Genomic DNA, 15517 nt, shown 5'->3' on the forward strand with positions numbered 1-15517 from the left:
GTGATGTGTCGTGTGATATGGTGTGATGTGTCGTGGGACGTGTCGTGGGACGTGTCGTGTGTCGTGTGACGTGTCGTGGGACGTGCCATTTGTGTCGTGAGATATGTGATTTGTCGTGGGATGTGTCGTGGGATGTGACGTGTTGTGTGATGTGGGATGTGTCGTGGGATGTGTTGTGTGACGTGTCGTGTGATGTGTCGTGGGACGTGTCGTATGACGTGTTGTGTGTCGTGTGACGTGTCGTGGGATGTGTGGTGTGATGTGTCGTGTGATGTGTCGTGTGATGTGACGTGTGATATGGTGTGATGTGTCGTGGGACGTGTCGTGGGACGTGTCGTGGGACGTGTCGTGTGACGTTTCGTGGGACGTGTCGTGTGTCGTGTTATGTGTCGTGAGATATGTGATGTGTCGTGGGATGTGACGTGTCGTGGGATGTGACGTGCCGTGGGATGTGTCGTGTGACGTGTTGTAAGATGTGATGTGGGATGTGTCGTGGGATGTGTCGTGTGACGTGTCGTGTGATGTATCTTGTGTCGTGGGATGTGTCGTGGGATGTGTCGTGGGACGTGTCGTGTGATGTCGTGTCATGTGTCGTGTGATGTGGTGTCGTGTGATGTGTCGTTTGACGTGTCGTGTGATGTGATGTGTCGTGTGATGTGGTGTCGTGGGATGTGTCGTGGGATGTGTCGTGTTATGTGGTGTCGTGTGATGTGTCGTGGGATGTGTGTCGTGTGATGTGATGTCGTGTGATGTGTCGTGTCATGTGTCGTGTGATGTGATGTGGTGTCGTGTGATGTGTCGTGTGACGTGTCGTGTGATGTGTCGTGTGATGTGATGTCGTGTCATGTGTCGTGGGATGTGGTGTCGTGTGATGTGTCGTGGGATGTGTCGTGTGATGTGTCGTGGGATGTGTCACGTGACGTGTCGTGTCACGTGTCGTGTGATGTGGTGTCGTGTGACGTGTCGTGTGACGTGTCATGTGTCGTGTCATGTGGTGTTGTGTGATGTGTCGTGGGACGTGTCGTGTGACGTGTCGTGTGACGTGTCGTGTGATGTGGTGTCGTGTGACGTGTCGTGGGACGTGTCGTGTGACGTGTCGTGGGATGTGTCGTGGGATGTGTCGTGTGATGTGTCGTGTGATGTGTCGTGTGATATGGTGTGATGTGTCGTGGGACGTGTCGTGGGACGTGTCGTGTGATGTGTCGTGTGACGTGTCGTGGGATGTGACGTGTCGTGGGATGTGACGTGCCGTGGGATGTGTCATGTGACGTGTTGTAAGATGTAATGTGGGATGTGTCGTGTGACGTGTCGTGGGATGTGTCGTGGGATGTGTCGTGGGATGTGTCGTGGGATGTGTCGTGTGATGTGTCGTGTGATATGGTGTGATGTGTCGTGGGACGTGTCGTGGGACGTGTCGTGTGATGTGACGTGTCGTGGGATGTGACGTGTCGTGGGATGTGACGTGCCGTGGGATGTGTCATGTGACGTGTTGTAAGATGTAATGTGGGATGTGTCGTGGGATGTGTCGTGTGATGTGTCGTGGGATGTGTCGTGTGACGTGTCGTCTGATGTCGTGTGATGTGGTGTCGTGGGATGTGTCGTGGGATGTGTCGTGTGATGTGTCGTGGGATGTGTCGTGTGATGTGATGTCGTGTCATGTGTCGTGTGATGTGGTGTCGTGTGATGTGTCGTTTGACGTGTCGTGTGATGTGATGTGTCGTGTGATGTGGTGTCGTGGGATGTGTCGTGTGACGTGATGTGTCGTGTGACGTGTCGTGGGATGTGACTTGTCATGTGATGTGTCGTGTCGTGGTGTGACGTGTCGTGTCATGTGGTGTCGTGTCATGTATCGTGTGATGTGGTGTCGTGTTATGTGGTGTCGTGGGATGTGTGTCGTGTGATGTGATGTCGTGTGATGTGTCGTGTGACGTGTCGTGTGATGTGATGTCGTATCATGTGTTGTGGGATGTGGTGTCGTGGGATGTGTCGTGTGATGTGTCGTGGGATGTGTCACGTGACGTGTCGTGTGATGTGGTGTCGTGTGACGTGTCGTGTGACGTGTCATGTGTCGTGTCGTGTGATGTGTCGTGGGATGTGTCGTGTGACGTGTCGTGTGACGTGTCGTGTGATGTGGTGTTGTGGGACGTGTCGTGGGACGTGTCGTATGGTGTCGTGTGATGTGACGTGTGATGTGATGTCATGTGTCGTGTCATGTGGTGTTGTCTGATGTCTCGTGGGATGTGTCGTGTGATGTGTTGTGGGATGTGTCGTGTGTCGTGTGATGTGGTGTCGTGTGGTGTGACGTGTCGTGGGATGTGTCGTGGGACGTGTCATGTCGTGTGATGTGGTGTCGTGTGATGTGTCGTGTGATGTGATGTCGTGTGATGTATCGTGTCATGTGTCGTGTGATGTGGTGTCGTGTGATGTGTCGTGTGACGTGTCGTGTGACGTGTCGTGTGATGTGTCGTGTGATGTGATGTCGTGTCATGTGTCGTGTCATGTGTCGTGTCATGTGTCGTGTGATGTGGTGTCGTGTTGTCAGGGATCATTACCATGTATATTGTTTGAAAAATATTATCCTCACACATATGTATATACATTTCAGTTCTTTGTGTAATATACTGATATATAATAAGTTCTTTGTTCATGTCGGACACACCTATGGAAGACACCGCCCCCTGGAATGCAAGAAGAGTGAGTCTGAGAAGTTACAGCTGAGAAACCGGTGGGGGCTTGGGCACTCCCACATCTCTCTGGAGGCATGTGTCTTTTTCTGTGTTTCTTTGTTCTGAATAAAAAGTTTTTCAGTCTTCCTCCTGGTGGAACGGAGGGGATGTCTACCAACATTACTCTGTATGGTGTACTTCTCTCCAGGCATGCCTTCAGCTTTCAATTTACAGAGGTGGTTATTCGGTGTGAAATACAGACCTGACATTTGGCGCCCGAACGTGGGGCCTCACTGGAGGAAATATCAAAATCCGGACAATCGACAATCACAGGGTGAAACAGAGGACTCAAAGTTGCCCACTGAAGGAATTTGATCACCTCCGCAATAACACGGTAAGCGAATTGATTTTATAAATCTTCGTCTTATCTGTGTTAGTGGACAGTCTTGTGGCGATCTGTAGAACCCTTTTGTTGATTTCCTGGATTATCTCAGGCGACAGAGGTGATATTTTCCGCTGTGAGGTTGAAAACCTGTGAGACCTTAGTCGCGCCCGACTAACCATCCTCTGGGTAATTAGAGTATAAATAAAGGATTATATAACTGACCGGAGAGCTATAGACTGTGAAATTTTAATATTTCCAGCGAGGCCGGAGAGTCTAAATAAAAATTATATTTCGGCGGACCGGAGGCTGTAGACTGAGGAATTTTAATATTTCCGGCGAGGCCTGGGAGTCGTTGACCTAAAATTGTTATATAAATTACGTGTATAATATAGACTGTTAGGCATATGATTTAGTGAAGCGAAGAGAAGGGAAGCAGTGTGTGAGTAAAATGAAGAAATTGATGGAAGTGTGTGGAATCCATAGAGAAGGGCGGCTGCAAGCCGGAGATTGGGCAAAAGGTATTCTGGAGAACAAAGGGAAGTTGGAAGGTAGTAAGTTGATGGAAAGTGCTTTAGAGGGATTTGCAGAATAGGAAGTTAGGAATAAGAAAGGTATTGTATGTATCAGAAAAGAGGACCAGCCGACGCCCGGTAATGGCGTCCGTACCTCATGTTGAGTGTGTCCTCATTGTGGGTGGGAAACCCCCCCCCCCCCACAGCTGCGCACTGTGTTTCCAATGGGAGAAGCTGCCCCCCCCTGCCCCTGATGTGGCCATGCCCGGCCCAACCAAATCAGTATGAAATAATCGCCTTGTTAATTTTGTCATTTGTAGTGTCTTTTCTATTTTTAGGTTCCATTCTAGTGTGCAGGACGCTGTTCACTGATGAAGCAACACGTCATCATAATATAGAGCTGGTGGCCGACAGATTGGACTGTTACAGATTATGTGTTTGATGTTTTGAACGTAGATAATTCCTATACAATGGTGTGATGAATGATTGCAGATACGTATGTTGTTTTGCCTGCATTGAAAGTGTTAAGATTGTGAGACTAGACGCTGTGAGAAGTGAGTGTGTGACACCCCCCCCCCCTCCCCCCTGTAGTATGCTGTGTTTAGGAGGAGGAGGGGGGGCTGACTGGGTGCAGTCTGCAGGGCTGATGAGACAAAGGGATTTCAATATGCACTGCTTTTAGATATATATATATCAGTAATGTCTACAAACCTAAATAAATTTCTTCTCTTTGCGCATGCGCTGTTGTTTATAAAAGTTACGATATTTATGTGTTATGATGTTAATTCAGATGTATTAAACTATAGATACTGTGAGACACGGGGTTTTGAAAATGTATGTGCCCCCCACCGTTCCCTATTTTTATATACAGTTTATTGGTTTGCAGTAATTAATATTACCAGATATAATATTTTCAGTTTTATTGAATAACTAATTACAATTGTTTTGTTTTTGATTTCACACATGAGTTATGTCATTGTAAAGATAAAATGTATTTTCGTCAGGAAAAAAGTCATTTTTTTTTGTTTTTTTGTTCCAGGCTGTTGTGTATTACAGGGGGGTTAAACTAGTGCCGCACAGATAGAGTGCCCGACTTTGTTATGTTGAGATGTAGTTTTGAACTCTGCTACATTACTTTCGCAGAGTCCACAAAGGGGGGAATGGTGAAGGGACTGATCAGGTACAATTTTGGTTTGTTTTGAGTTAATTCATTTGGTTTCAGGAGATCTAAAAATGTGTAAGAGACCCCAATGAGTAATCCAGATTAAATGTGTATGAGAGTAATCTACATTTTGAGGTTTTTCTGTGTAGATGGTTCCAGATCTTTCCAGAACGGTGAATATGGCACTGGGTAAGCTGTGCTGTAGTCTCCACCCAATATGAGGTATTGTGTAAAAGACCATCCCCCTCCAGCAAAGTTACACAGGAGGGGACGTCACTCACAGATGGGTCTTTACAGATTTAGATGGGGGAGAAGGCAAAAAAAAACAAAACTTGTCTGGACATTGTTAATTTGATGTAAAGTTTTTAGGAATGTTTTATCAGATGAGTGTGGAGAAGTGTATAACATTTGGTTTTATTTTAGAGGATGAAGACGCCACCCCTTTGAAATGTTCTATCTATATGTGATATGGGTTTTTAATGTAAATTTGTAATAAAGAGATTTTATTATACAGTATGTACAAGACAGGATACGAGGCACCAGGTAAATTACCCAGAAACCACTCTCACCTTCTTGTTCATCTCAAGGAGCGGAGCTGGAGGTGCTCGCTGAGGCTTGTAACCTGGCAGAAGGTAAGACAGCCGACATTTACACTGACTCTAGGTACGCTTTTGGCATCGCCCACAATTATGGGCCCATTGGTAGTAGGAACTTTATTGGATCATCGGGTAAGCCAATTGAGAGAGCGAGAGACGACAGACCTGACAACAAGGGTATGTGCAGCCAGGTGTCAGTAAATTGGCTTGTCCCTGGATACAATAATGCCACCACTAGGTGTGTAGCAGCCTGCATGATGTGCGCATGGCATGACATAGGTAAAACAGCAAAAGGTACCTGTGAAAAGTGCAGCCCGGCCAGATTACCCGTCACAGCGAAGGCAGAACATACAACTACCCGAGGTAGAAGTGTATGACAATGTGCTCGTGTGTGTAGACCTGTTCTCAGGGGGGCCTCAAGCCCGGCCGGTATCTTCCCCACTGCAGAACTTCTGTGTAAGTGACAGGGGAACAGTGCTTATCCCAAGTATTGACCTGGTGTTTGTACAATGATAAGATGTCAGCAGTTCTCTAGACGTTGTCCCAAAGTTAGTTTGTTTAATAACTGTATTTAAAGGCAATGTGTTGCCAGAAAAACATGTTTTGTTTTTTTTAATTAAACATGTAGTGTGTGGGTGATTAAACATTGTTCAAATTTTTTTTTTTCACTAGTCAGGAAATATTATCAATTAATTCTAATTTATAATATTTCCCATTTCTGGTCACTAGATGGAGCTATTCCCAAAATTGCAGCATTGCAAAATTGGGTAAAAAGCTCTCGCTCTAGTGAGCTCTCAGCATCCCCCCCCTCCTTTATCCTGGCTAGTGCCGGGATAAACGAGGGGTTTGAACGGTGTAACCTCCTACACTGTGTGTCGCCATTTTTTGAGCTAACACACAGTGTAGTAGGTTTACATACAGTAGTAAACACACACAAACACGAACATACATTGAAATCTCTTACCTGCTCCTGCCGCCGCGGCTCCCTCCGGCCCGTCCGCTCCGTCTGCTGCCGCTGGTCCAAGTGCACAATTCCGGAAGCCGCGACCGGAAGTAGTAATATTACTGTCCGGCCACGACTTCCGGTTCACAGGAAAATGGCGCCGGACGGCGCCAATTTCAAATTGGACTGTGTGGGAGCGGCGCATGCGCAGTTCCCACACAGACGCCGTACACACAAGTGAATGGGACGGGAGCCGTTCGCAGTCCCTATGGGACTGTGGCTGCCGTATTCCATGTCTGTATGTGTCGTTAATCGACACATACAGAAATGGAACAAAAAATGGCAGCCCCCATAGGGAAGAAAAAGTGTAAAAATAAGAAAAAGTAAAACACAAACACACAAATAAATATAAACGTTTTTAATAAAGAACTAACATCTTTAACATATAAAAAAATAATTTGTGATGACACTGTTCCTTTAAGAAGTGTTGTGGGAATATTAAATACTGAGGTTAAGTTTTATGTAAAGTTCTAGACCAGCCTTAGCATTGGACTATTAGAGTCATGCGTCAGATAAAAGGTACAGAAGCGGAATATTCCCATTCGAAAACATTTTTATTTGTTTATTTTTGTTGTTATTGTGAAAGGAAAATTTTAGAGCAGAGAATTCTGTGCAGTGTATATGTGTATGTATAGATATATATATATAAAGAAGAAGAATCAGTTTGTACGTTTTAGTTACTGACCAGTGTGAACGTTAAAAATAAATCTTACATTGTTAATGTTTTTCTTCTAGTTAATTATCTGATTAAGATCTAATTGGTATGGCCCAGGCTTTACAGCTGTTGCTGCTAAATTCTGTTAGAGCTGTTTGATTTGCCTACAGAACAGTCCTAGCAGACCGGTGCCAACCTTATCATACCTGCCTCCCACGAAGAGAACAGACCTTGAGAGGCCTTCCCAGGTAGAACGAACCAGATTAGAGTAAGAAAAATTGGTTTAAGACATTTGTCAGATAAACATGTGGAATCTGTGTATATTTCTGTGAGGTGGAGATGTTCTAGGCAATCAGCTGAGATCAAGGTACAAATCCTGCTGAAAGAGTATCACCAAGTGCAAATGAAATGTACCCAGTAATCACACATATTCTAGGTGCACTGTCCATTGTAACAGAGAAGTTTTTCCTTTTATATATAAAGGTGTTTGATGTCATTTAGGGGCCTGACATTATTGTATGTACTTAGAACAACGTTTATAATGTATGCGGATGATGTTATCACCAGATTAGTATTTATTTTAACAATTGACAAGAGTTGGGGGTCCCCAGCAAGTGCCAGTAAATATGAACTAAAAGACTTTTAACACGATGAACTCCATCACTGAGATGCGGCAGGCGCAGCCTGAGCCACTACAACGCGTTTATCATGAACTGACGGCAGTGTCACAATTCTAAGCGGCCGCCCAGACAAGTAACTTGCCAGAGGAAGAGTACAGATGCGGAGGGTTTGTGATAGTCACAATACAACTCCACTAATCCGCCTATGTGGGATCTCACCCCAGGCTCACAGTATGAGGTGCTATGTACAGCCCGGTGACGTAAACTAAAGGAGACGGTGTCAGACAGATGAGAAGGACCAAACCAAGTCCTGATGACATCAGCAAAGATCAAAGTAAAGACCAAAGACCTGAGTGAATCCGTCAGCAGGATCAAGTGTTTTGATAAGTAAGTGGCTAGGAGGGGGTAATAATAACTCCCCCACTGGACACCAACGTAGTCTGACTCCACAATTGTGTGGGGACCCGAAACCTGAGGGTGATAGCATGATATTGGTGATAGCATTATGTTATTAGTTGAGGCCCTATTGTTTATAATGTCTGAGGTTTATAATTATAATGTGTGTAAATATGCCACGGTGCTGCAAATTACAATCTGAGGAGTTTTATGTGGAGGTGTGAGGTGAAGGTCACTGTGCTGCCCATGACCTGTTATATCTGCAGGGGTAAAAGTCCCATTAGGACAGTAAGTGACAGTGCGACAATTGTTACCATTAATAAAATGTAGACTGGATTAATTATATATATATTACAACCAGCAGCGGTTTGTAGATTATATCAAGACAACCATCCTGTATCCAGAGGAGAATAGGGAAAGTTAGGACCACTCCGACACCTTGGAAGTCCAGGTACAAAGGGGGGTTACTCATCAGGAGTAGCTCGTCTCAAGCTGGTGAAGAAATCCAAAAACCCTACCCGCCTGGTTCGAGTGGTCAGTGGTAGGTTGCTAGGCAAGACTCAGGGATAGAGTAATAATATTTTTAGGGGGGACTGTCAGGGATCATTACCATGTATATTGTTTGAAAAATATTATCCTCACACATATGTATATACATTTCAGTTCTTTGTGTAATATACTGATATATAATAAGTTCTTTGTTCATGTCGGACACACCTATGGAAGACACCGCCCCCTGGAATGCAAGAAGAGTGAATCTGAGAAGTTACAGCTGAGAAACCGGTGGGGGCTTGGGCACTCCCACATCTCTCTGGAGGCATGTGTCTTTTTCTGTGTTTCTTTGTTCTGAATAAAAAGTTTTTCAGTCTTCCTCCTGGTGGAACGGAGGGGATGTCTACCAACATTACTCTGTGTGGTGTACTTCTCTCCAGGCATGCCTTCAGCTTTCAATTTACAGAGGTGGTTATTCGGTGTGAAATACGGACCTGACATTGTGATGTGTCGTGGGATGTGTCACGTGTCGTGTGATGTGGTGTCGTGGGATGTGTCGTGTGATGTGTTAAGATTTTCCACCAATGAGACTACATTTCCACTATCTATTGATTATTGAATGTTTTCGTATAGCGGGGGAGGGGGAGTAATTATTTTCCAGTTGCGCCCCCACACAATGAAGCCCACGACCCGAGTCTTGTTTTCAGACATGTTCTTTAATCCGATGTCAATGAGTGGAATCATCTTTACAAAACACTAGAGAGATGGTCACATTATAATGGCGGCTCCTGATATCTGTGTCCCGGAGCCCCTCGCGTCACGTCTTCCTGCGCAGTTCACACGAGACTCGGCTTTCACTTACTTTTTTAAGATTTATTAAGCCCATTAATTGTCACTCCATATGTAATTGTGGTAAATAATCAGTGGGCGGAGGACCCAGCCTCGGAATACAGAGGTCAAACAACAAGTCCCAGCATTGCTGTCTCCCTACAGGCTGCTGCGTACCACTACTTTTCAGTGATTTATTAGACTGCATCCTACAGAGACACTGTATCTAAGCCAATCATGTGTGATACTGTCTGCTGAGCTGCTGTATCTAAGCCAATCAAGTGTGATAATGTCTGCTGAGCTGTGTATCTAAGCCAATCATGTGTGATACTGTCTGCTCAGCTGTGTATCTAAGCCAATCATGTGATACTGTCTGCTGAGCCATGTATCTAATCCTATCATGCGTGATACTGTCTGCTGAGCTCTGTATCTAATCCTATCATGTGTGATACTGTCTGCTGAGCCATGTATCTAATCCTATCCTGTGTCATACTGTCTGTTGAGCTGCTGTATCTAATCCTATCATGTGTGATATGGTCTGCTGAGCTGTGTATCTAATCCTATCATGTGTGATACTGTCTGCTAGGCTGTGTATCTAAGCCAATCATGTGTGATACTGTCTGCTGAGCCACTGTATCGAATCCTATCATGTGTGATACTGTCTGCTGAGCTGTGTATCTAATCCGATCATGTGTGATACTGTCTGCTGAGCCACTGTATCTAATCCTATCATGTGTGATACTGTCTGCTGAGACATGTACCTAATCCAATCATGTGTGATACTGTCTGCTGAGCCACTGTATCTAATCCTATCATGTGTGATACTGTCTGCTGAGCTGTGTATCTAATCCTATCCTGTGTGACAGTCTGCTGAGCTGTATATCTAATCCTATCATGTGTGATACTGCCTTTTGAGCTGCTGTATCTAATCCTATCACGTTTGATACTGCCTACTGAGCTGTTTATCTAAGCCTATCATGTGGGATACTGCCATTGAGCCACTTTATCTAATCCTATCGTGTAATACGGAGTGCTGAGCTTCTGTATCTAATCCTATCATGTGTGATACTTTCTGCTTAGCCGCTGTATCTAAGCCAATCATGTGTGTCTCGTGAGATATACATAGTTCCACATCACCCGTTATGAGGTGTTCTAGAGTTCATTGTGCTGAGCTTATGTATCTAAGCTGATCCACACGTTCATCTCCCGGGGTTCAGGTATCTCTGGTTGAGCACCCCTGGCAATGTATAGAAAGACAGCGCCAGAAACACCAGCACTATGGCAGCCAGCAGCAAACCAAACAAATGCCACTTGTAATGTCTCCAGAGCAGCACGCCCGCGATACGCAGAGGACGCAGCAGCCACGTCAGACTGGTATTAGGACGGCTGGAGCCGCGGATTCACCATTTTATTGTAACAAACCAGAAATCAATGACAACAAAAACACAAAAAGAGACAAAACAGGAAGAAAAAAAAAAAAAGAGGGAAAACAAATTATAATTCACTCAGCAAAACGTATACATAAAATTCTTTACAAAGTTCACAACTCAAATTAGTGCAAAGCCGTAAATGATTCCCTACAACAAAGGAGGGGGAGGGGGATAAAACATGGACTAAACTAATATTGCTATAATGGGAGGGGGAGATAGTGATGTCATGATGAGCTCACACATCAAACGCAAACTGAATGGGATAATCGTCGTGAGAGTCCCCAGTGCTCGGGTCCGTATTGATGCTACTTATGGTTTATTGCACTGGTTTCTATTGTGTTTCATATATATATATATATATATATATATATATATATATATATATTATAGTCCGCTCCGTCTATCAAGTTCGAAAATTGGGCATAAATAAGATGGTTCTGGAATGCCGAGGGCTAAGCATGTCAACAATTTACCAACCTTACAACTTAGTCTTGAGCTGGACAACTACTTGGGCCGAGCAGTGGGACATGAAACGCACTACAGCCAGAGGCAGCATCCAATAGGAATTGAGTCGCATTTTAGATACGACTCAATGTCCCCATGATTCCGTGACCTCATAGGGTTTCATCAGGATGCAGCTCTTGTTGCAACATTCCCATCCCATAGACGTCAATGGAAATAAGCTGTAAAACGCGTGGGTTAGGCGGTGATTGTGGCTGTAGCCTATAAGAGGAATCTTTTTGTTCGAGACATACTGGTTAGGGTTTACAAACATTGACGTCATCGATCTCTCTTTGGGAATTATTCTCGGTTTCCCTCAAAAAGAAAAACAAAAGTGTGTAAAACGCGTCGGGTAAGCCGGGCCTTAGATTTCCTGCTTGTAAATCTATTCAGGATTTCGCTGTTCCCTTGGCTCTTTCAGGTTTATTTCTATTATGTTTTTTTCTTTTTGGCTGCAGAGGTTTCAAAACTTTCTAAAAATAATAAAACTCGAAAAACAGTGAAACGCAACAGGCCTAAAATATTTATTATTTTAAAAACTACCAGCGAGCTATAAATAATTTAAGTTTCATTCGTGTAAGGTCCCTCGTAAATGTTTTCTTGATTTATAAAATTCTTTTCATTGAATGGCAAAAACTATGAAATTATGTATAGGAAAATACAAATTCAACTAAATTTAGTTTTTTTAAAAAATTTGTGTGACTTTTTAATATTGTGCTTTCAGAGGTAAAATTATTTGAAAATAGATATTTGTTCTCTGCATCAGTGCATTCGGTTTTGGTTGGGTGTTTGGGCTTCGTAGCAATAAGGTTACAACTACAGTTCCTAGAGAAACACTTTTTGTTCTGGAAGAGAAGGAGGCCTTAAAATTATTTCGTACCTGTTGGGCTAACCCTCTATTTGGAAGATCAAATAGAACCTGCTAAGCATTGACCTCAATGAGGTCTCCGAAGTTGCACCGGTTCTTGAGTTGTTTTGTGATTTGCTCGTCTGGGGACGATGCAGTTTGCCCAGTTGGCGATTTGGTTTTGGTGGAAATCTACAAATCGATATGCCCCTTTTACTCTTCTGGACAAGGAATTGGTGGATTGGGTCGATCAGGTGGATCGAATGACTCATTTTTAATTGCAACTTTTTGCTCTATGTAGACATCTCCTGGACTCGATGGGCATTTGCCTCTATTGGATGCTTCAATGGAAGCCCTAGTTGGATATTTTAGGTTTTACAGAAAACCTATCACCAGGGCAGGCCACCCTTTAGATTAGGACATCTGTACTAAGCCCAATAAAAAGGCCCATCATTATCTAATTACTGGGCAAAAAGAAGGGAGCACCACCTCCTCCGACTTTTAAGAAACAAGGCTCTTCCCGTTTCCTAGGACTCGGGAAATGCCTCATGTGACCCCTCATCCTGATGGCTGAGACCTCACAGAGGAGAAGGCCCATAGGGTAATTATGTTCTAGCACCCACGGTGGGTACATTGGGAAATCTCTAAGTTAGTAAGATTGCACTTCTTAGTTCAGCATCATTGGGGCCTTGTAAGATGTCGTAAATGTGAAGGGGCCTGTCCTGGCGATCGGTTCCATTTTAATACCACAAATGCTGTGCTACTGAATAACATTTAGGGCATGCAATAAGTTTGCATGGGGCAAACGCGTCAGCACACACGATAAAACATAGTTGCACAGGTCGCTCTTGCAAACATTTCCCTATGAAAACCCTTCTAGTGTAAAATAGAGCATCCATGTTTTCAGTTAGAAGCAGTTTTGGTCTAGGGGAAGACACATCTTCATGCTTCCTCGTTTTTTGACTTTTCACCTCCCGGCTTCTCCATAGAGACGCAAAAATAATTCACACAAAATAAATTGGGTTCTTTTTGTGAAACCCCATAACAATACTATACAGTCTATGATGGAAAGGACAGACATCTCCATGAGCCAAGTCTATTCTCCTGGATATCTCTTCATGCCCCGAGCAGTTTCTTGACCATGTAACCTGGCATGCTATACAGGAAGAGCGCCACCATGGCCAAAAGTAGCAACGCCAGGACGATCTTAATGATGAGCCACTTGTATCGATTACAGATGAGGTACTTGATGGATTTAAGCGGGTTGAGGAACCAGATGAAAGAAGTGTCGGGCCGACTGTCCAAGGCAGCGTGAAACAAGATAAACGGTAGAGAGGGGGAGGGGATGTTGGGAGTGGAGTAAGCAGAAGAGGTAAACAGGGTTAGTAAGTAAAAAATTACAGGAGGGGACTGTTTCCTGAAACGTAAAATTAGTTGGATTAGTACAAATACATTAGTAAGTGGGGGCGGCTGGGAAGAGGAAGCAAATATAAGTACCCCCCAAGCTACCGTTGACTTTGCCATCATGACTTGAACTCGGGTAACACGTGGTTGAGCTTTGGCCCCATTCACACTAGCATTGTCCTTTACAACTTTTTATAAAATGTTTATCAGCGAAACATTGATGGGCCTTTTTTTCAAAAATAGATTAAACAACTTTTTCTCACCCGTTATCCAACCCATTTACATAACAAACAATCTGTCAAGAATTTTCTAGAATGTAGTCCTAAACAAAAGCAGTGATCTGATTGGCTTCTACTAGGCCAACGCCTTCATCTCTTTAGATAACGACCCTCGGGTTGTTTGGTCGAAACTTTTGGGTAATATCCTTATTACGTCTTCAGAGGCTAAAAATAGAACCCTGATCATCTTGCACCCCCATACCTACTAATGTCTTGGTACTTCACCATGGATCATAGGAGAACCCTCAGGATGCCGGTACCCAACAGATCATTGATACCTCACTGTGGATCATTGGCTAACAATCAGGATACCAATACCAAGTAGGATGCTAATGCTTAACTATAGGTCATACCCACTAGTTAAGTACTCCGCCATGGGTCGTGAGGTTATCCTCAGTACTCTACAGGATGTTTATGCTTCACCATGAGTGATGGCTAGGCTATACCTCAGTATACCAACACCCACTAGTAGTGCTTTACCTCTGGTCTTTGACTATCCTTAAGGATACCAAAACCAACAAGGGTGCCAATGTATAACCTAAGGTGACACCTTATGACACCAATAGTTTTGGTATTCTACCAAGGAGCATAGGCTATCCTTGAAGACACCAATACCCTACTGGATTTGATGCCCACCACGGATTATTGGCTATCCCTCAGGATAAATTTCCCAACTAGGATGCTAGTGCGTAACTATACGTCATACCCATTAGTGTAAGTACTTCACCATGGGTCATCAAGTAACCCTCAGTACTCAACAGGATGTTTATGTCCCACCATTGGCTATATCTCAGAATACCAACCCCCACTGCTAGCGCGCTACTGTTGATCATGGGCTATGCCTTTGGACAAATGTTACCAGCGTTCCCCTACACATGTATTTATCCGCACAGCACTTACCGTATTTTTCGGACTATAAGACGCAGTTTTTAGCCGTTTAACTAGTTAAATGCCGCGGTCAATAGTGACCGCGTCATTTATAGAGGTTTTCTCACGAGGGACATTTATGACATATCCACAGGATATGTCATAAATATCAGATAGACGCGGGTCCCACCTCTGGGACCCGCTCATATCTCTAGAACGGGGCCCCCTAAGCCCCGTTCTATCTTACCCGGCTCCACGTCTTCCGGCCACTTCCTGGTTACATAATTGAGTTATGGAAACAGCGTAACTCGCTGGGCTACGCGGTTTCCGTAACTCCCATAGAATTGAATAGTAGTTACGGATACAGAGTAGCTCGCATGCCGCTCTGCTTCTGTAACTGCCATTCACTACTATGGGAGTTACGGAAACCGCATAGCTCAGCGAGTTACGCTATTTCTGTAACACATCCATGTATTGCAGTGTATTGTACCAGCGATCTAAGCACAAGGTAAAAAATTGGTATCGCTGCGTCCGTAAAAGTTCGAAACTATTACAATATAGCACTATTTGACTCACACAGTGAACGGCGTAAAACAAATAAGTTTCAAACCCCAGAATCGTTGTCTTTTGGTCACCATAGCGCTAAAAAGAATGAAATAAAAAAATCGTATGTACCAAAGAAATGGTGCTAATAAAAACTACAGCTCGCCCCGCAAAAAATAAGCCCTCACACCGCTGAAACGAAGGGAAAAATATAAGTTGTGGCTCTCAGAATGCGGTGAAACTGAACAAATAATTTTTTTAACGAATAGTTTTTTTCTTTGTAAAAGAAGTAAAATATGAAATTTTTTCCTATTTTCTGTTGTCTAAAACCT

General features: G+C 44.0%; 1 protein-coding gene across 10 annotated transcripts in view; it reads right to left on the reverse strand.

Annotated features, from left to right (window-relative positions):
* Window positions 1–12501: 12501 nt before the first annotated feature.
* OTOF (otoferlin) overlaps window positions 12502–15517 on the reverse strand; it is an 81982-nt gene continuing 78966 nt past the window's right edge. For 7 of the 10 annotated variants that reach the window (XM_075860808.1, XM_075860807.1, XM_075860805.1 and 4 more), the window contains one exon: window positions 13305–13390. Coding sequence is in view for 3 of the 10 variants with exons in the window: in XM_075860809.1 (XP_075716924.1) it covers window positions 13210–13390 (181 nt within the window). In the remaining 7 variants the exon portion in view is untranslated. Of the gene's footprint in view, window positions 13391–15517 lie in introns of all 10 variants that reach the window. The other 3 variants (XM_075860809.1, XM_075860806.1, XM_075860803.1) reach the window with 1 other exon arrangement.

This window comes from Rhinoderma darwinii, chromosome 4 (assembly GCF_050947455.1).
Source record: "Rhinoderma darwinii isolate aRhiDar2 chromosome 4, aRhiDar2.hap1, whole genome shotgun sequence".
Classification (NCBI taxonomy): Eukaryota; Metazoa; Chordata; class Amphibia; order Anura; family Rhinodermatidae; genus Rhinoderma; species Rhinoderma darwinii.